The sequence below is a fragment of the Mustela nigripes genome, chromosome 1 (assembly GCF_022355385.1).
Source record: "Mustela nigripes isolate SB6536 chromosome 1, MUSNIG.SB6536, whole genome shotgun sequence".
In the NCBI taxonomy this organism is placed as follows: Eukaryota; Metazoa; Chordata; class Mammalia; order Carnivora; family Mustelidae; genus Mustela; species Mustela nigripes.
Genome location: NC_081557.1, coordinates 130,829,480 through 130,851,780, shown reverse-complemented (window position 1 = coordinate 130,851,780; position 22,301 = coordinate 130,829,480). Strand labels below are relative to the sequence as shown.

The following is a 22,301-nucleotide window of genomic DNA, read 5'->3' as shown; positions in this document are numbered from 1 at the left end:
AAACAACTGAGTAGTTTTCTTTTCCACTTATTCAGTCTATAACTTCTATGAGTCCAGGACGGCTTTAGGCATTTGGAGTACAATGGTGAATGGCACAGACTTAAATCTTCATCCTTATGAAGTTTATAGCAGAATAGCAAAGTGCTTAACAGCATAGATGATAGAATCATTTAGACTTAGGATTACATTCTTAGCTTCACCACTTACTAAGCCTCATCTGTAAAATGGAGATAGAAGTACCTACTTCATAGGATTATTGTAAGAATAAAATGAAATAACCTATAGAAAGTATGGTTCTGCAAGAAGAACTTAAAAACTGTTGTGAAGTTCACAAGACTTTATTTTTAAGATATGTTGATTAAAATAACAATTCTCCTGACATGATAATACATATTTCTTTTACTAATGGTTAGTGTTTTGAATATTTTTTCATTTTTCGTTTCTTCAAAAATGTATAGTACCAATTTTGAACAGTCATTTTTCTTAAATAGTTTCCTGAGTGACTGTTAATCTCTAAATGGAAAGCTACTGCACATAAAAAGTTAATGTGATTTGGTTCTACTTACATTATGTAGATTCATTCAGTGTGACTATCATATGTATAAAAGTTAACCCCATTATGTCTTACTAAATTAAGGTAACATGTGCTATCTTAGTATTTTGTTTGGAGTCTCTCAGATGTTTAGAATAAATATGTTGGCTTCAAATGCCCATTATTTTAAAACAATTTAAATTGCTATATAAGAACTAAAAATAGAATTTATATTATGTTGGTTGCTAAAATGTCTAGCAAATAGTTTCCATTATGATCTTAAGCTCTGACTCCATTTCTTTCCCTAGAGGCCCCAAAATAAGTTAATTAGGAAATGGAACATACTTGTTAACATATTTGAAAACTACCTTGTCAAAATGGTCCCTGGAATATCATTACTACATAAGAATTGAGACTTAAAACATTTAAAGAATTGATTCACGAGTCTTAACAAAAGTGCTTAGAAATTTGGATCTTCCTTTGGTACCCTGTACTGCTCTTAGTTCTCTTTATTTTTTAATTATGTGGAAACCCCATATTTAACACATACGCATGTGGACGAACATGCACACACACAAATGTGTATTCCCTGGCCCCCCCCAGTTCCCCCAATACACACAAATGAAGTTCTCACCCACCCGACCTCTGTATAGTAGCTTATCTGCAGTGTTCATGCTGCAACTGCTGCATTGAGGGGAAGTGGTGTTCTGCCGTTTTCATATTAGCTTTGTTATCGTGCAGTATTTTCAGCTGCTCATACTCATTACCATACAGCTGGTATGTAGAGAAGAGAAGGAAGCAAGCAGAAGTTGTACTGTCTACAAGAATAAGACGCTCTTTTGCAGATGGGGTGTTGGCAGATGGGGCATGTATTTGAACAGGTTTTACTAATAACAGGATGCATTAAAAATCATTCTGAGAAAATCCTTAAGGTCAGTGCCATGAATTCAAAGCTTGAGAGGTTGTTCAGCGTTTTGTAGACCTTTTTAGAATATTAATTAACTCTAATACAAAAAAGTAATAAATGGCCAACCACAGCCTCTTCTAAAAATATTTTTTTATCAGTTTTTCCTTTTTCACGTTAGGATATTTTCTCTTTAATGTATGTTAAAGAGCATTGAAACTGCTTGCTAGTGTCTGTCATCATCTTACACTGTATATCTTCAATATATTTACTTAAAATTCCCATACTGTGATTATATACAAAAGTATATAAACTTTGAGCAATGTAATACGTTTTCAGATTTAATATATAAGTGTTAAAATATTTCTTTGAAGATGAAAACAAAAGAAAATTTAGAAATGCCTCTTTTTGTATTTTTGACTCCATTGAAGTTTAAGATGAATTATGTTCTATCTCCATTCAAAGTTAGAAGTGAATGGTATGCCCCAGAATGAATCTCTTTATTATTGTTACATGCTTTTCATATTCACAAAACCAAATGAAGTAGTAATGAAATAATTATCAGTAGCTTAAAAAAGTATTTCAGTGGGATCTTATTCCTTTTGACCCTTTTCATTAACTGTAATGTTTCTTGGTAGATCCTGTTTCAGTGGGAGATTGTGATAAAAAGCAGCTAAAGCAAAATAAAAATAGCCAATCAAATGTAAAATATGTAGTATCCAATTTAATTTTAACGGAAATGGCACTTAGCCTGTTACTTTGTTCATAGAGAGTAAAATACGTACTGCCAAAGATTGTTTTTCCTTTTTTTTAAGCAAATATTGTGCTTTTGATAACTCTCAAACATTCATGCTTCAGATTTCTTTTTTTTTTTAAGATTTTATTTATTTATTTGACAGACAGAGATCACAAGTGGGCAGAGAGGCAGGCAGAGAGAGAGGAAGCAGGCCCCCTGCTGAGCAGAGAGCCCAACGTGGGGCTCTGTCCCAGGATCCTGAGATCATGACCTGAGTTGAAGGCAGAGGCTTTAACCCGCTGAGATACCCAGGCGCCCCTCATGCTTCAGATTTCTTATCAGTAAAATGGAGATACAAAAATGCTATCTGTTGTGGGGTGCCTGGTTGGCTCAGTGGGTTAAAGCCTCTGCCTTCAGCTCAGGTCATGATCCCAGGGTCCTGGGATCGAGCCCCGCATCGGGCTCTCTGCTCTGCGGGGAGCCTGCTTCCTCCTCTCTCTGCCTGCCTCTCTGCTTACTTGTGATTTCTCTCTGTCAAATAAATAAATAAAATCTTTAAAAAAAAAAAAGTCAAAAATGCTATCTGTTGAGTTAATACCAATGAATAAATAAAATACTTTAACTGATATTTGTGGGAAATGATGTACATATTTAATGTTAAAAGCGTGTATGGCCCTTTGAATAGTAAAAGTTTGTATTCTGTTGGGTATTTTTAAAGCTACAGGAAGTCCTAAGCCAGGTTGACTTTTAATAACAAAGATAATTGCATTTTTGTTGTATATCAAACTGTATTTTCTTCCAGTTTGGTTTATAATTCATTGGTAATTGGTAAATATCTAGAAAATTTTATTATTTTTGCCTGAAGGGGAAATACGTGTATATAGCTATATAAGATACTACAAATAATATTATATATAACATAGCACTAAATAAATAATAAATTTATAAAATGTGTTCACCTGTATCACCTTTCCTTATGAAAATTATGAGTTTTTCAAATCACATAATTTCAAATCAATAATTTCCAGTTATTTTAAATCTGTCAATATTGATTAAGGTGTGTGTTACATTGTTCATTATCTCATGTAAATATTATTTATTGATACCCTGATAAGTGTAAGGACTACATAAGCAGCTGAGGTAAAAGAACCAAAATGAAAGTGGTCACTGCTTTCATGGAGCTTAGGGTTTAATGGGGAAGATGGGCAAATAATGTGTCTACACTCTGACAAGGCATTGGTTCAAGTACTGTGATTAACAGCTTTAGAACGGGGAGAAGGTAGCTCTGAGAAGGAAATTGGAGAAGGCCTATACACAGATGATTCCCATGTTTTTATCTCCAGTCTAGACCTTTGTTCTGAGTTCCCAGAGCTACCTGGAGCATGATTTCCTCACCTGGATATGACCAAACCAAATATGACCAATCATGGACTTCGTGATCCTCCCTACCCCAGAAAACAAAAACAAGCAAACTTGTCTAGTGTCTGACTCTTGTCTAGTATCCTCTCTCATGTCCCATCCTGTTGCATAAGAAACTTGGGTCTCATCCTTGATAACTCCTCCTCCTTTATTCTTCACAACTAATCAATCTGTCACCAATGCTATTCATTTTATGTCCTAAATATCTCTTAAATGTTCACTTCTATTCATCTTTGTTTCACCCAGCTAGTCTAAGCAACTATTCTCTCTTGCTTGGTGTCATGGAATAACTTCCTCACATAATCTCTGCCACATCCACTCTCCCATTCTGGTTTTAATATTACATTTAGAAAGATTTTTCAAGTGGCATATCTGATTACCTCCTTCCCCTGACCAACATCCAGCATAAGCTTTTCTTTACTCCTGTGGTAAAGACCTTTATGAGGTCTTGCATAATCTAGCCCTTGTCTACTTCTCTAGCCTTATTCTGTACTTGCCATAGAACCTCTATTCTATAGTAGGGGTACCCTTCCCCCACCACAACACATTTTAGTCATTCCTTCAGAGAAGTCTTCTCTGAACCCCCAGACTAGGTAAAAACCTTAACATAATGCATTTTCTTAACACTGCAGCATTTACCTGCCAATTTTATCTCTACTTTGTTTTATTTCATTGTCTTCCTCTCCTACCACACTATAAAAGCTCCTATCACAGCCATGAAGCTGAGACTGTCCTTAACTTGTATATGATAGGCATCCAAATAAATACAACTGAATGAGTGTTTGCAGGAAATTAAAATAACCATTTAAACCTACATTTGTTGTAATTATGTATTCCAGGTAGAATACACATAATTAGTTGAAACAGTATAGGATAGAATCCCAGAGATATGCATGTATTGGAACTGATGTTTATACCTAGGAAGTGATAACCACACATGGATCAAATTCACATTTTTTAAAGATTGATTGGTCCTTACAAAAAGATCTGTGTGATGAAATTAAGAAGCAGGACCAAAGCATAACCACATATTGAAGCATATGTTGTATATATACCCCAAAAAATACCCCCCACACTATTACTTAGTTAACAAGTCACGTATTTTTAGGCTGTCTACTAAACTAAAAAAGTCAAAACCAAGTGGGAGTCATAATTCCCTGTTAAATGTTTTGGAGTTGTAATAACCAATGAGAACATTTAAAACATTTCTTTAGCATTAGGATACATAACTTTTGCCAGTTTTCTGTAACTTGGGTAAGGGAGAAAGACCTACTATCTCTTTCAAAAGGAGGCTCCAATGAGATACTTTGCTGTATTCTGTTCTCAACTCTTTTTCATTATTTCATGTTTTAGAGATATAAAGAAATATGCATGAGGGAGTGAGGGTAAAAACAGTTCTTGTGGGGGGACGGTTAGAAAAGGAAGCAAAAATGCATGTATTTCTGTAAGTACCTGTCATCAGATAGATTTTCATTCGCTCTGCCTACCAATGGCTACCTACCCTCAATATAATGTCAAAGATAATGGGAGCAGGCCTTCACCAAGGAGGCACTGGCAGTAGTGTATTAATTCTTTGTCAAGCTGCTCTTGATAAATTCCTAGCAGTAAAGTGTATCAGAGTACACAATTAGCTATCTAGTTTGTCTCTTCTTTCTCTGTGTCTGCTATGACTCTAACATAGATTTCATGCACACATCATACATCTGCATACTGAAATTGCATGGGAAACATCCTAGAGATTTATTAACTACCAATACTTACTGCTATGTAGGTAGAAAACCCTGTTATCATTTTCTGTAAACTGGAGACCAAGATTTGCCTGTCTTCAAATCCCAGCCACCCTATAATGGTTGTATGCCCTTGGGGAAGTTACTTGAGCTCTTGGCACCTGTTTCCTCATCTGAAAGACTGTACCTACTTCATGCAGTCATTAGATAGCTTCAGTGAATTTTATGTAAGCATCTAGAAGAGTGCCTGTCAGTTCTCTTCTCTGTATGCTTCATTTTCTTAAGAAAACTTTATTTTTTAAAACAGTTGCTTATTTAAGCTAGAATAGTTTATATTTTTAATGGTGGGCAGTAAAGGAGCACTCAAATTAAGTGTAGTATTGTTTATTTTCCCTTTTTTCTTTAGGTTTAAAATATTACCTGTATTTCTTGGAATATCTCTTCCTCTTTCTAGCTCTATGCATTGTCATATAAATTGAGCAATTTCCTTTAACAATTACATTGATTTGTCCTTTTTAAAAAATCTATTTGACTGTCCTTCCACCCAAATTAGTAGTTTTCCCAGGATAGAGATGACATCTTGCTCAGTTTTGCTACTTTTTGCTTAGTGCCTGGCTTTCAAGAACCCTGGCTAGATATTTCTTGAATGTAGCAGATGTAGATCTATCAAAATAAAATGTTTGAATCACTGTTTAGTTTTCTTTCTCCCACCTTGTTTCATTGTTTAGAAAACAGGAAACCATTATATGGGGCAGGATTCATTTGGATGAAACTAATAATATTGCAGTGGAATTTGGGTTTAGAGGCTCACCATAAGTTTTTCTAACAGTAATTTCCTTTTTCTACACTACCTATGTGGAAAAACAAGTGTAATACATTTCACAAAGTTAAAGTCTTTGAAATAAATGAATTGGTGGGGAGTAAATTACATCTTGGTCTAATAAATCTGTTTTTTTTTGCAAAAGCTAGTTGAGTAAAAATATCTTTAAAATACCATTTAATTTTAATCTCTTTACATTGTGATCATGATGATTACCATGTCTTCATTTAACATCTCTTGAAAAATATGTTCTTAATATTTGTCTCTTGATAGAATAACTTTAAAGGAAAGGCTGAAAATGAAGAGGGGTGTGTGTGTGTGTGTTGTGTGTGTGTGTGTGTGTCTTTATCCCAAGAGCTAACAGAATATTACAATTTTAAGAATATTCCGTAGTTCAACATCTTTTTGCTAACTTTGACTTTATGTGCTTTAGTATAGTTAAGCTATTCCTCATAGGATTTTTTTTTTCATGTTTAAGAGTTTGAACATGTATTGACTCAATTAAAAAGAATTGAAGATTCAGTTTTTCAGGAGTGTTCTCAAATCACCACTAACGGTTCTCAGTGGACCAGCTGTATGCACAGAGAAGTTTTTAAATTGCAGTGCACATTTGTTTGGTAGTCATTGTGCCATCATTATATACCAGGAGTTCACACAGCTGGAAGAAAGCTCACGATATCCATCCTGCAGAAAGAACTTTTTAGAATCATGTATCATGTGTGGCAGACTTTCAAAGTTAATTTTTAAATATTTGGAAGTCTTGAGTGTTTACAGATAAATGCGTTCTTAAATATGAAATAGCTTTTTAATAAAGAACATAACTTATAAATAAAATATTTCTATTATAGTGGTTTTGCCAAAATGTCAAAGTGTTCCTGACCATTGATCTTACGGTTCACTGTGAATAAAAAACTACTATAGATCGTATACCTTTTCAGGTGAATAGTTATTTTGAAAATATTTCCATGACAGGCAAAATTATGTCAAACCACATTTATGACCCATCTATTTTGAGCAGCCTTTTTTTTTGTACTCTGCTTTTATATACTGAATCTTTATAGTCTGTTGGAAGTTCCTAAAAAGGTAGGGGATCATGTAGGCATTATGCCAGTCAGATAATTCTTGATTCTTTCAAAGCAAAGAATGCAGTTTGTTAAATTATATATACAGTAATTATTTTAAAATGTAAATTGATGTTTCTAAAATGAATCTTTAGAATCCTCCTTTTTAAATGTAGTGGGGCATGATTACTGGGTTCTTCCATCCTTACTTGACAGCTGTATCAAACACAGATACTTAAAGAGTAGGCAAGCTACTCTAAAGTAAGTAAAGAATTGATTAAAGCTCACCATAATGCATACTTTCCAGAGTAAGAACCTGGGGTGATTTATGTTTCTTAGTGGCCTACCACCAATATGGAATTATTAAGTGTTTTTGAATAAGTGAAATAAGTCCTAGTCCACAGACTTTGATTCATAGCTAGAGTTTTTAAAAAGATTGGTTAAAGTTATCCCCTCTTATTTTAAATTCTTCTGGAGATTTTGTAAAATGACTGAGATGAGAAGAGAGGCTATATTTTAAAAAGCATAATAAGTTTGAATCTGGACTTTATGTATCTGCTCGTCAAATTTTATAATTGGACATAATTATCAGAATTGGGAAGCAAACCAATAAAAGATTACCGAATTGAGAAAAACATGTATGTTAGATTAAGCATATCTTGGATGACTACATGCTAATAAGGGTGTACCTAAGTAGGGTTGTACATGAGGCTGTACTAAGATTTTGGAAGGCTTTTTCCAACTTTGAGATTCTGTGATTATTTTCTGGAATTTTTTATGATCACAGAGAAGTAAAAAGTATACCTTGGGTAAAATCCTTTTGTCTCTAATAACTAAAGGTAACCATGTCTTTCACCATTGTAGACATTTGCTAAAAGAAGGCTGGTAGATCCATCTACAGAGATCTGAGCCCAACATCTCTGTCTTTCTCAAAAAGAGTAAATTATCAAATGTAAAGATAAAATCAGAACATAGAAAGTAGAAGAGCAAGGAAATAGAGATATGATATAGTAGATACTCCTCCATTCTTATAGAATTGAGTTACCTGCTATAAAGATTTAGTATAGTGCTTGGCACATGGTGCAAACTAAGTCTTATTTGCTATTCCAATTCTCTTTCCTAAGTTTAGGAACCTTTAGGGAAAGGCGCTCAGTTGGAGAGTAAGTATGAGGAAACGGAAGAGTAATTGCTGGATGAAAGAGTTGAAAGAGTTCAAATACAGCTATATATTGTCTCTGTATTTCTAATTTCAGCCAGTGAGAATTATTTTGTGAGCTATCTTTAATTTTATATGCATTTTTGAAAGTATAAAAAATAATATAGGCAAAAATACATAGAGAAGTTCTTTTGTGTTTACTCTCATTCTAGAAATCCTCTAATGAGGTCACATTGCACTTAGAGTTAAATCCGAACTCTTGACCATGATCCTCCTACATGATCTGGCCCTTGGTTATCTGTCTGACATCATCTTGTGCCCGGCACACCATCCTAGCCAGACTGGCCTTATTCTTGCTGATCCTAGGTGCTGCTACTCTTTCATTTTGACTTAACAGTTGTTTCCTGGGTGTTGCCATTCAAAATTAGCCACACTTCTCTACTACCCTTAGTACCTACATCTTTCATAGCACCCTGTTTTATTTATCTCTTAAAATTAAGCATTATATGAAATTATCTTACTCATGTATTGTCTACTTATTATTTGTCTTCCCCTTCTCCTAGAATGTAAACTATGTGAGAGCAGAAAGCTCATCTGCATTGTTTGCCATCTTATACCTAGAGCCTAGAACAGTTATTAGCAGAGTAGGTGCTCAAAGGTTATGCAAGTAAATTTGTTTATTGGCAGGTAAGAAAAAAGAGGAAAAAGGTCTTCTTATTAAGGCACTTAGATGACCACTGTGAATATATTTATGTATTTACATAGGCTTTTCTCTAGGCATACATACACATATACTTAATATTTGCATATTTATTCTATAAAGTACCATACTTTATATCATGTGTTTGAATCTTACATACCTTCTACTTTACAGTAGCCCTTTTCCTAGTTCTGACATGATGAACAGTTTCTATGACTTGAAAATTTTTTACAATGAAGAATTTTCCTTAAAAGGAGGCTTTGAGTTTGGGGGCTAGAGGGGCAGGTCATGAAGAGAAAGGGCTGGATGTAAAACAAGATGTTTAATTTTCCAAGCAAGTTATGCATTTTTTTTTTTCTTAACATCAGATGTCCTTTTCCAACATTTTGGTGAAAGTCAATGAATTATGTACCCTACTGCCCTGAATTACATTTTTTATTATTTTTTTCATCAAGTTTGGGAGAGATTATAAGGTTTGAATGAGTATTTATTTAAGAAATCTCTTCTTTCTGCACCAGTCCCCCCTTGAGTACAAGCTGCTTGTGTGTATGATCTTGTATAAGTGCCTATTGAAACAGAAGGACCCCCTATTAGTCAGTGTTTATAACTAAATAAAAAGTCAACAGTCTTTACACCCACACAGTAAAGTTCTTCTTGTACAGAAAGACACATATTATACCTAAAATGGGAGAATGAGTCATGGCAGAAAGTACTTTTGAAGAAACCATTACTAGTAAGTTAAAGAATATTTTAATTATAATATTTTATGTTTGTATATGGAGATATATTACTAAATAGGTTATGCTCTGATGAACCTTGTAAGACTGACTACTAGAAGACTTACAGATGATGTTAATTCTTCAAGCTAATGACAGTGGTAGTTCCACATATATCTTTGGCCCACAAGGGATGATTTCCTTTTTTCTCCTCAACATCTACCAAATTTCTGTTTTTTAAGCTTAGAAACAAAAGCATTTTATATGAGATATTTTCAGACTGTTGGAATTATTTTTTATTTTCTGACCTCCTAAACTATCCAATTTGGCACTTGATAGATACTGTTTTCTATTAGTTTCTTGTCTTACAAGCTGGATTTTAAGTATCTTGGGGAGAGAAAGGTTATTACTGTAATGTTTTTATTTGTCCTCAGTAGGATTTTACAGATATTGGGATATAGGTGGTTATTTCGTAATTATTTTTAAATTAAATCTTTCAGGTTCTGTCACCTTTTCCTCAATCGCTACCATGTCTTTGCTTCAGATTTCTCACATGTAGCAGAAGCATAGTCATATGGACCCAGATAATTATTCCATGAACTGAATAACCAAGATTTAGTTATAGTTTGCATATGTAATTGCTGTTTGCAAAATGTAATTTTTTCCCCTCTTTAGCAATGTCTGATTTTTTTTTTTTTTTTTTAGCTTAACTTGAGCTGTCACATATCTAATAGAAATCAGTTAAAAGTAGTGAACTTGGGACCAAGGTCTAAGGTTCTAATACAGCTACATAACTTTAAGCAAGGCACTTAATTCTCTACCTCACTTTTCTCTCCTGTTAATAACAGCTATTATTTTATAGGATATCTGTTATACTCTGGGCATCTCCTAGGTCCTCACAATGACTGTGGGTTAGGTTGGTTAAGTAGATGGTAATTACCATTACAAAAACCAGATCTCATAAAGGTCAAATAACCCCTACCAGTGTTGCACTCTAATAATGGCAAATCTGGTATTTAAATTCAAGTTTCTCCAATTCCAAAGCTTATCTTCATTTCACAAATGAAGGGGAATTAGATTAGATGACTTCCAAGTTCCCTTTTAGTTCTAAACGTATGGCTTCCTGATATTAATTTTTTTTTGTTATTGATCCAGTACATATGACTTTTTTTTTTTACTTCTTAGCCTTTAGTCCTTTTTTCAGAACTTTTTGGTCATGACTAAATTAAGTCATGACTAATGTAATAAATTAATTCCAGAATTTTAAACACACCTTAAAGTGGAAGGTTGTTTTATTTTACTTTACTTTTTTAAAAGATTTTATTTATTTATTTGACACAGAGATCACAAGTAGGCAGAGAGGCAGGCAAAGAGTGGGGGAGAAGCAGGCTCCCCACTGAGTAGAGAGCTGGATGCAGGGCTCTATCCCAGGACCCCAAGACCACGACCTGAGCTGAAGGCAGAGGCTGAAGCCTAGGCTACCCAGGTGCCTCAAAGGTTATTTTAGTACAAAATGTAAGATTGATATACCACACCTATAGAAAAATTTTCTGAAATCATCCCCAATAAATACAGAACTGGATAAAGAAAGTACTGGCGTAAATAGGGTCTTATATTGATGGAAAGTTGATTTCATTCTTCATGTGTAACTTCTTTCCTGGGTCATATTTGCTGCTTCATTTTTCTTGAAGTCAACCTTATTTTTGTATTTTCCTTACTTTATTGAGGGAATTGCTATAAAAAATTTATAATAAAATTTTGAGAGGAAATGTTCACATATGAATTTGAGATGCTTACTGAGAGTTTTTTTGGATTTGAAGCATGCGATATAAAGATTAATTGATTTCTAAATAAATCAGGATGTATTCTGGAGTGACTTACTAACTTTGTCAAATTATTGCAGGTGTTACTTGTCTTTACAGAAGTATTGTAAGGAATGTTTTGGTACATGTATTAAGTCTGATAACTCTATAACAATATGAATTTCAGAAGAGCAAACAAGCAAAACTTCCATCTTCGTTGTTTTCTTCTGTGTCTAGGATAAATAAAAATCAACTTACATTATTGTATCAAACTCTACGTGTGTGTGTGTGTGTGTGTGTGTGTGTGTACATATGCATATGTTTACCTGACAACTAATTGGTCTAATTAGAAGGGATGAAAAAATTCTTAATGTTTTTAAGTTAATGTTACAGTTTATTTGTATCAAATCTTTATGAATTACATTTTTATAAATACAGTTATAAATACCTTAAGCTTCAAGAAAAAGAAAAATTTATGAAAGTACTACTCCTACAATTATAATTATCTTAAAAATTCTTCAAACCAGTCTGAGCTGTGTTGTGATTTTCATTTTGATTTACTGAGGTTAGGATTTTGTATATTATTATTATAAGCAGTACCCCCCTACCAAAACAAGTTATATATAACTTTATATAAAGTTATATATAACTTTATTTTAAAGTTATATATAGTTTGTGATTTTTTTTCTAATACAGTAATATCTCTGTATTTGTTTACCTGGATGGTAATTTCAAACTAAATCTGGCTCCCCTTGTTTTATTTTACATATTCTCAAGAAACTAATTCAGTTTGAGTTCTAAAAGTCAGATGTGTATAGATGACCCTATTCTGTGTCATAAATTCAATGGATGAAAAAAAAAGTTTTTCTTAATTATATACTGTCTTGTGCCTGACAAATCCTAGATGCTAAATAAATGCTTAATTAATGAGTTAAGAGTGGGAAATAGCTCATTGATCAATACTGCCACCTGCTTGCCTAGGGAAAATGTAGATGCTGGGCATACATGCTATTTTAATTCATAATACCTGTGATAGGATAGGCTATTAACTTTTCAATTTCAGTTGTGAACCTTTTAATAACTCATATCCCAGGGGCGCCTGGGTGGCTCATTCAGTTGAGCCTCTGCCTTCAGCTCAGGTCATGATCCCAGGGTCCTGGGACCAAGTCCCAATGCATTGCTCCCTGCTCAGTGGGGAGTCTGCTTCTCCCTCTTACTCTCCCTCTGTGCTTTCTCTCTCTCTCTCAAATAAATAAATAAAATCTTAAAAAAATAAAATAAAAAGAACTCACATCCCAGAAAGTTAATGACAGTGGGTTAGTGAGATTTTAAAAAGTTTTTCCAGCCTTAGCATGCTTGACATTCCTTTCTTTGATGTTGAAGTTTTGAGCTGTCTCTAATCTATATTCTATGCTGGGGCAAGACAGCTAATTATGGTAGGTAGTTTTTCTAGTGTAATATCAGAGTAAAGAATGTTGTTGTGATAATAATAAAATCACTGACATAAGACTATAAACACATTCTTTTATTATAAAATGAAAGTAAGTCTTTAAATATTAGCAATATAAGGGTACCTGAGTGGTTCAGTCAGTTAAGCATCCTTCTCTTGATCTCAGCTCAGGTCTTGATTTCCGGGTTGTGAGTTCAAGCCCCACCTTGGGCTCTGTGCTGGGTGTGAAGCCTACTTAAAAGAAAATGTTAGCAAGATAATGAAAAGAACCAATAATATTATAATATCAATTCTAATACAATAGATAAACTTTTTAGTACTAACTATAACATATTTATGCTTTAGATAAATGATGCCATGGTTGCTACTTTTGCTTATATGGTTGCTACTGTTAGCTAATATGTCCAGTTATTCAAAAACATTATTTATTATGTATCATTTTTCTACTGTGGCTTAGAATAAGATGGGAATCTTCTTGGAGTAGATGGTAGTGGAAAAAGATGTATTAAATCAATAACAATGAGGTATGATAAGCATAATAATAAAATAATTATTTAAAATGGAAATAATGAATTCAGAGTCAAGGTGGGAAAATTATTACTGCTTCCCCTGTTGACACCATGTATAAAGATACATCTCTGAAGATACATGATTCAGTGAAGACTGCTTTACTATTTATATTTTTCTCACTATTCACATGTAGATTAGTTTTGGTTTATGCCCATAACTACAACATGCCCTTCTAAAAACTTAGTCATCCCAACTAATTTTTCAGAGGGGCCATTTCTTTTATGCTAGTTCACAGGTTAATCATTCTACTGCCTTATTTCCCAGAGTCCTAGACTCTGGGGCAGTATATCTTCATATCTTTCTTTGTTTCTTAAGTAACCGCCATTCTTCTCATGTATCTAGTTGAACGGAGTTGTGATAGAGGTGAGCATTGGGTCTGAATTAGCAGTCACTCCCCTTACTAATAGATTCCCGTAAGGCTTATAGGATGGGAAATTTATTGCTTAGCTAAAATTATATGAAAATGTACTTTATTATATTGAAAATATACTTAATACATTGAGATAGTGATTCTAAAAATTTGAGTGACAAACACAGGTATTGTCTAACTATAATAGTTGACTATCTGATTTTTTTTTCATTGAACTTATAGTTAACATTCGAGCATAGAGCGTAAAATACTTTTTTCCCTGAAACTTATTGACATAGATTATGGACTGATATCAATTTTGAAATGCTTCTGAGTACCCCAAGGACAAAAAAGAGATAGCTATAGCTAACATACAGAAAGGCCTTTTCATTAGTACTACTAAAAAACTTAAATCTTTGAATAAAGTTTTAAACATCTGTATTTTAGCCAAGACTCTCAGAAATAGGAATGGAGAATGGTTTCATTTGCTTTGTTCATGTATAGATTATGATGAAATTAATAGATCACAACTTTGGTTAATAGTACTTCAGAGAATATTGAAAATTATTTTTATTCAGTTTTTTGAAATCTGGTTAGAAGTTTGGTTGACTAGTTTTGCTTGCCAAATTCTTCACAGTTCAAATTAACATTGTAAACAATGTTGAAATATTTGGGAAAATAAAGTCTTCATGAGTACTTATAAACATACACATTCTCACTTAAAGGACAAACTAATAGAGATTATTATCAAATGGGACTCACAGAAGATGGGGATGTCAGGTGGTAGAAAGTCTTTTCAGTATATACTTTTTGATTATCATTTCCAGTTTGAATCATGTAAATATTTTGCCTATTCAAAAATAAAACATGAATATATATACCTACATAAAAATATACATTTGTGAGCATCAGGTTTTCCCATAACTTCATCCCATAAAAGGAACTTTGTAACCAAAAGAACATTCCTTTGAATATACAAAATTAAGTTATCTTCTTCTTTAAATACCCTAGATTTTTAGAGTGACCATGGTTTATTAAAGTTTGTCTTTGTCCTCAATTGAGTGGACTTAATTTGGAAAAGTTACTTCATTTAGAGAGAGGACATGATTTCAATTGAAGTCAAGATCTACATTGTCCTCTAATAAGCTAGTTACCACTGCAAAATTTTAGAGAAAATTTCAGGTGTTCATTTTATAATTAGTTTCTTGATAAAGCCCAGAATTGAGGCAGGTGGTGAATGGGAAATTACTTTTTTTTTTAAACTTTGCATTATTATTATTTTTTAAATCTTTGAGTTCTCTGAATCTTCTAACAAAAGGGTTTATGGGTCCATTCCTAACAGTTGGATTTTTTTTTTTTTCTAAAAAGAACTTTCCTTTGAAATAAGCTTATTGTTTATTTAGAAAACTAACTTTTTGCTGGATACATGTACATACGGTTTCTGAGGGTAAGAATTTAAGAGTCAGATTTTTTAGAAAGATTATACAGAGAATGTAATTTCCAGAAGATCCAAGGTATAAATTTTCATAAAATTTTAGATTATCTTATTTCATTTATGTTTTAAAGTAAAAGACATTACACTGACTTAATGTCTTAGTTATAAAGGTAAACATATTTATTTTTAAAATTATGATAACTACTTTATACAGCATTTAAAATCATTTACCTAATGAAAGTCATTCGTTAACCATAGCAGAGAGTAGTAATCTGTAGTAAGTCCAAATAGTATTTCTTTTTTTCTGAGCAAACTTTTTAAGTACTTAAATAACTATAGGCACACAGTTTACTTGTAATGAAGAATGCTAATGGGGAGGGTAGGAGTTAATTAACTAGACCCTTAATAATGGGTCTTTCTAGTCCAAGAAATCTTATAATTGCCTCTGAAGCTAGTTGTGTAGCAAGTTGCGAGATAAAATATCTAGATTTGTGAAGTAGTTGTTCTGAGAAAAAGGTTGCCTTCAGGCAAACTTTGGTATTTTTTTATTATTATGTAAAATGCCTTTTTAAGGATAGCAATCTACCTTCCTCTCAAAATAATTTTGGAGGTATAAGTCCAGTGCTGCTTGTTTACTCAAGATTTAATTCACAAATAAGGTTAAGACTCTCCAATGAGCCCAGTTTTTGCTTCTTTGGAGAAATGGAACCTTTTGGCCAAACTTTATACACTTAATACCAACCTGATAGTCCTAAAAATAAATTGTCATGATTACTAAGAATTGATGAAGTGTGTGGTAATTTTGATATGTTTTTAAATGAGTGAAATGGAAAAACATAGGGAATATTTTCATTAAATGTTAATATAAGAAATACGCAAGTTGAAATATAACTTATTACATAATTTCTGCAAATGTTGTGTGCTCCAAACTGGTCTACTTTATTGTAAATCCCCCCAAAGACTATTTAATTTTTCCCTTTGGGATTGCTCATTTTCTATCATCTAAGCTACTTGAAAAATGTGATCAGTCTGTGCCAGGACTGCAATAGGATAACAGTTAGTGGAAATAGCCTGCTTTGCTTCTGTTGGGAAGACTGTATGGAAAATATATTCCATTTTCAGAATGTTTCTGAAAGCACTTATTTGTAGAAAGAAGGCTTGCCATTTAAAACTCTGCCGAAATGCAGGTTTTCCAAAATACAAAATAATCTCCTGAAAGTTCGCAAGGGGAAGGGGGTTGTTGTGTGGGGGCGGTCTCATTCGCTGCCCACATCCTCCCTCTGTTCAGTGCGTTGTGTGCTTACGGGTTCCCTGGAGCGGATCACCATATAATTGATGTGCAGTCTGCATTGCTGAATCCTGGACTGCACCATTCTGTGTTCAAGGGAAGATGTAATCTGATCCCTCTGCTGCTGAGGGAGGAATCTGTTCAGTCAAGGCTTTGACAGGGCATAGTCTCCTCCAATAATCTTCTCGGTTCTCTCTCATTATTCCCTCGAGTTCTTCTCAGTCAAGCTGCATGTATGTATGTGTGTCCCGAGAAGCTGTTTGATACTGAGCTGCATTTGCCTTTACTGTGGAGTTTTGTTGCCGGTTCTGCTCCCTAATCTTCCCTTTCTGACGTGCCTGAGCATGTCCACATTAGAATCTGTGACATACCTACCTGAAAAAGGTTTATATTGTCAGAGACTGCCAAGCAGCCGGACACACGGGGGCACAGAATCACTGAAGGGGAAAAATACAGAAAATATGGGTTTCTACGGCACACTAAAAATGATTTTTTACAAAGTAAGTAATCTGTTTTCTTTCTGTGTTGTGTGATTGTGTGTGTGTGTGCCTGCCTGAGAAGGAAAATCTGTATCATCAGAGATGGCTGCAGTATCCTCTAATTTTGGTGGGTGGCTGGATGGCTGGTATTCTGTTTTATAACGTGAATGTAAGCAAATAATGCAAAGACAACGTAAGCTGTAAACAGCTTTAAATTTAAAGTAAAATGAATATTTTATCTGGAAATTTTTCACTAAAAATATATTTAGACTTTGGAAATGTGGCTCCGTTAAATGCTGACCTGGAAATACTCTACCCTTAGTTAGCTTTTAGTGAATCTTCTGCCTTTAATTTTTCTATACCTTATATACATATATATTTCTTTTCTTTTTTCTTTAGCTGACTCTTTTAAAGTCTAGAATCACTAGAATATTTAGAACTTATATTTTAAAAGGTCGTATTTACTTTCTATGCCCCTTAAAAATTGCAGAATTAATTTTTGGTTCTAAAGTCAGGATTTTCAGTAAACAATATAATATTTAAGAGACTTCTGTAGTCCTACAGAAAGTCTTTATTTAGTAATATATTCTGAAGATAAAAAATCCTTTCTAAATGGTTCCCTTAATATGTCTTTTGGGCATTTTTATTCATTGAAGGGTTTCTAAGATGGAAATAAAGTTTGCTTTTGGTGGCAAATACCATTTGCACCAATGTGTATTTACAAGATACCCAGGGAAGTTCTGAAAGCCAGTATTACAACTTAATTAGAATGAATATCAAAGTTTCTCGTGTTAATTTTGAAAATAAGAATCTGTGGAAGTTATGGAAAAAACTAGATTTTTAAGGTGATCTGTACTGACTGACCTTCCTGATAGATACATTTGCGTGTATGTGTACGTGTCTATAATTTATATACATGGAAGCACGTGGCTATCTATATAATAAAGCTTATATATTTATTTTTCCTTTTTACTAAAACCATTTGGAGAAAGAAAATAATTGTTTTTGAGAGAAATCACTTTAAAACAATGTAATGAGTACAGAAACTTCCGAAGGGTTGAAGTAAGACCAATTCCATTTCTTTCCAGTAGGTATTTCTTGAACTAAGGTAAAAATTGTGGATGAGCTTGTTGTACCCTTACTGTAGCCCCTGATACCATAAGATGGTCCCTGTATTTTGGAAGACTTTTTCATGATGATAAAAACATAGTCTTTATTATCCAGAGTATGGTTCAAAAATTTTTTGAGTCTCGTTGGTAATTTTTAGTATTTATAATGTAGCATGCTGTGTTATGATGTTCCCAGGTGAGGCAGTAGGTAAGAAAAGAAGTCTGCTGCAAAGCAAGGGTTTTCACCTTATTATTAAAAAATGAGGATAGCTGTCTATCATGCATTGGGTCTCCCCCCCCCCATAATTTTCAATGGTACAGTAATTAATTAGAGGACACAAATCTTGAGGGGGTTGTTGAAGTAGAAAAAGTTGAATCTTAACCGATCTTATTTTCTAGTTTTATAACAGATCTATAGTTAGATGACCTCAGTTAACGGATGGTGAAATATAAAAAATAAATATTTCAATTTTGATGTTGACAAAATGTAATTCTGAATGTATTTACAGTATTACACATACATAGCATAATACTTAAAAGCTGTAGATGTTGGATATACCTTACGAAGATATTTAACTCATTCTTTTAAAATCTTCTTGTTGCTTTTCAAGTTAGAATATTTTGTCCTGAGTGAGCATCTGTCAGTGAAGTTATATTCTCTGTAAATATCAATTGATGGCTTTTTTCCCACCTTTATTATACCAACTCCACACTTCTCTCCTGTTGTAGATTTACTTTTTTACTCCCCTCATTACCCATATTCATTGCTTTTGCCTTATATACTTACTTTTCAAGATCGTTTTATTTACATCGTTCACTTTACACTTTTGTAATAACCTGTGTGTTTTAAATTCAATTACTGTTACTTCCATTCAGGTTTTGAAATTTTGAATTTTGTTGTCCCTTTTGTCTTGAAAATATGTTTTTAAAGGAAAATGATGATCAATAAGAGAGACATGGTAAATATGGTTCTGTAATATGTGTATTAACATGACATTTTCCCCCATGTTGTTTCTTAAACTGGAAAATGTGAAAGGCATATCACTCTCAAGGAATATGTATGATGAATATCAATTTTTAAATCAGCATATGCTATTCTTCTGGATAAAATATTGGAGAGGGGGAAATTCACCTTTCTAATCTTTAAAGAGTAAAACAAAGTAGAACTAGTAGAAGAAACCATGAAGTATTTATTTTCTACATACATTAACTATGCCTAAATAATGAAAATTTAGGCATATGAAAATTTAAGAATTTTTTTCACTATTGCCAGTGCAAATGTTAAGATTTGATAGTTGGGACAGGTGATTTTTTTCTTAAATCTGTCTCATTTGCTTTACCTTATAGATGAAAAGAAAATTAGACCATGGTTCTGAGGTCCGCTCTTTTTCTTTGGGAAAGAAACCATGCAAAGTCTCAGAATATACAAGGTAATATTAAGTATAATAATTGATTCTCTCATGATTTTTGTTTCTTTAAAGAGGTGATGATTCCAAAAACATTTCTTTCAGTTTATTCTCAAAGAATTATAATGTCACTAGTACTGTTGACTCAACACATTTTGAGATCACTAAAAATCGAGAAATACATAATTTTAAGTAAGAAGAATGACTATCACTATAGCCTGTGTTTTTTTACTAATACTTTGAAATAAGACACAAGCGGAATTTCTGTTATGAACAAAATTTTTAAATCACAAATTTTAAGGAATTCTGAAAAGTAAATTCTAAAATGTGAATATGAGCAAATATATCTTGTTACTATAGCAACAGCTATTCTAGGATAGATATTTATATATGCAAAGTTGAAGTTACATTTATTAGCAGGGAAATAAACCTCACAGTTACTAAATAAATCTTACTGTGTTAGAAATCCCCTTTTATTTGCTTGGTAGATCTTATGTTTTTAACACATACATTTCCACAACAGTAAAATAGTTTCCATAACAACTACATACAACTGTAGTCTTGTTTTGTGCACCTTCCATCATTTTTGGATTTTGCATCAATATAAAACTTTACCCTCTCTCATGCTAATTAGGCTAACTTAAGCACAATATCTATTACCCAGCCAATTAAAAATGGCTTTGGATGTCATTCAGAATGTGGTTTTTTAAAATTTAAATGACAAAAGTATCTTCAGAGCTTTTTTTGCTTTTCTTTGGATAATTGTCACTTCAAATTACTTAATAAAAGTTAGAGCTAGAAGCAATAAGAACTTCGTGATGGTGACATTTTTTCCCCTAAATATTTTGGTTTAAAGTTATGCTTATTATTATATAAGATGCAAAAATTAACACTCCTCAGACTTAAGTTTCTGTGATTGGGCATTGTTAGAGATTGCATCTCTTTTTTTCCCCAAAGAGTTTATATTTTTATTTCATTCAATTGTAGACAGATTTTTTTCAAATGCTCTTCTGTGAAATGTAGAAATCATAATAATTAGTTTTATATACAAAAAATGCAGACATGATACAAAGAAAAAAATAAAACTATCTCCTGTTTATTCAAGAAATGCTTTCTGTGTGATTTCCCCATGTTGGCTTGTCCCGTCCCCCTCTCTCTTACTTGCCCTTTGCCTTTTGACAGTTTCATTGTGTTTGGGCACCTCCACCAGAGGGTGTGGAGTGATAAGAGAGACAAGTGAAACTCTTCACTTCATTTTTGCTTTTTTCTTCTAGTCTTGATAAGTATTTCTTAGATGAGAAAGTTGAGTTTAATGTTAAAAATGTGCTATTTTTAATGTGTAGATTCCAGTCAGCCGTATCATTTTGGCCTTTTATTAATATGGCTGATACCGGGACAAAGGTATTAAAATTTTCAGTTGTTTTTAAGGCCACTTGTAAATAAATACTGAATTTTTACTAGAGAACACATTTTAATAAAATTTTGCCTTTAGTTGCTTATTTTGTATATTGAGAAAGCACCTAAAAAGGTGCAAGTTCTGTTTTCAGCCTTTTAACACTTTTAACATAATCCTATCAAAGCAAACCAAATAGCATATTGGTTTTGATGTCTTTTTGGAGACTTTGTCAGTGTATGTTTGGTGTTTTTAAATTTTTTTTGACAGATTTTCTAATAATAAGAATGAAACTGATTTTCCATCTACTTTATTAGAAAATTTAAGTTATGATCACATTGTGTTTCATTTTGGAGATGAAAATGAGCTTACCTTTGAAATTTGATAGACAGGAAGATAGATTTAATTGTTGTATTTTAGAGATTATCATAGATGGATAATGTTAAAAAATTTAAATGTGGAAAGATCTGTAGATTTTTCTGTAAAATCTGATTACTAAGATAGATTTTTTTTAACAAAATAATGAGATATGTTGGATAGTAAAGAATTGGGGAGTTGTTTCATTAGTAACTTATCAGGGCCAAATTCTGAGCTATTAGGATACAATTTGTATGTTCTTTGGATTTAAAACACTTTATTATCATAGCTCATATTGAAGATTATTTTACAAATGTAATTATGAATCTTCCTACACTTTTTTCCAAATGTTTCTAAAATAGAGATACTCCGTATTTACCTGAAGATTAAATGATTTAAATATTATTGAAATTAGAAAGTAAAGCTTAAGATATTAATAACTTGGTTATAACTATATTTGTTCTGCTATTAGTCATTTTTAGGAAAGTTGGACAGATTTAGAGATAGATCATCTAGTCTTAACTCTTTCATTTTACTAGTGGCAGAATTCAATTTCAGGGTTTTTTTTCTTTAATGTCTCAGAGTTTAAATTATTAAAGTATTTAGATCATCTCATTTTATTTATTTTTACATATAACATAGTAAGTTTTCAATATTTAACTGTTTTGAGTAAATCTATGTCTAATCAAGGCTTGTTCCTGTCAAATGTCATCTAGGCTAAGCTTTATGAACAACAGTGGGAAGTTGGAGAGAAATAAATATTATAAATAATTTAGAACATATCTAGTGAAATGTCCAAAGTATTTGAGTATACTGCTTCTATGTATGAATTTTTAAAAACATTAATAAGCTTTATAGGTCTTTTTATTAGGAAAACTTAAACTTTCCTTTA

The 22,301-nt window shown here is 32.7% G+C and overlaps 1 protein-coding gene across 4 annotated transcripts in view; it reads left to right on the top strand.

Annotated features, from left to right (window-relative positions):
* FBXW7 (F-box and WD repeat domain containing 7) overlaps window positions 1-22,301 on the top strand; it is a 232,628-nt gene that overhangs the window by 182,647 nt on the left and 27,680 nt on the right. For 3 of the 4 annotated variants that reach the window (XM_059373793.1, XM_059373802.1, XM_059373788.1), the window contains one exon: window positions 19,601-19,683. In XM_059373793.1, coding sequence (XP_059229776.1) covers window positions 19,601-19,683 — 83 coding nt within the window. Of the gene's footprint in view, window positions 1-16,753; window positions 17,166-19,600; window positions 19,684-22,301 lie in introns of those variants that run through there. The other variant, XM_059373812.1, reaches the window with a different exon arrangement.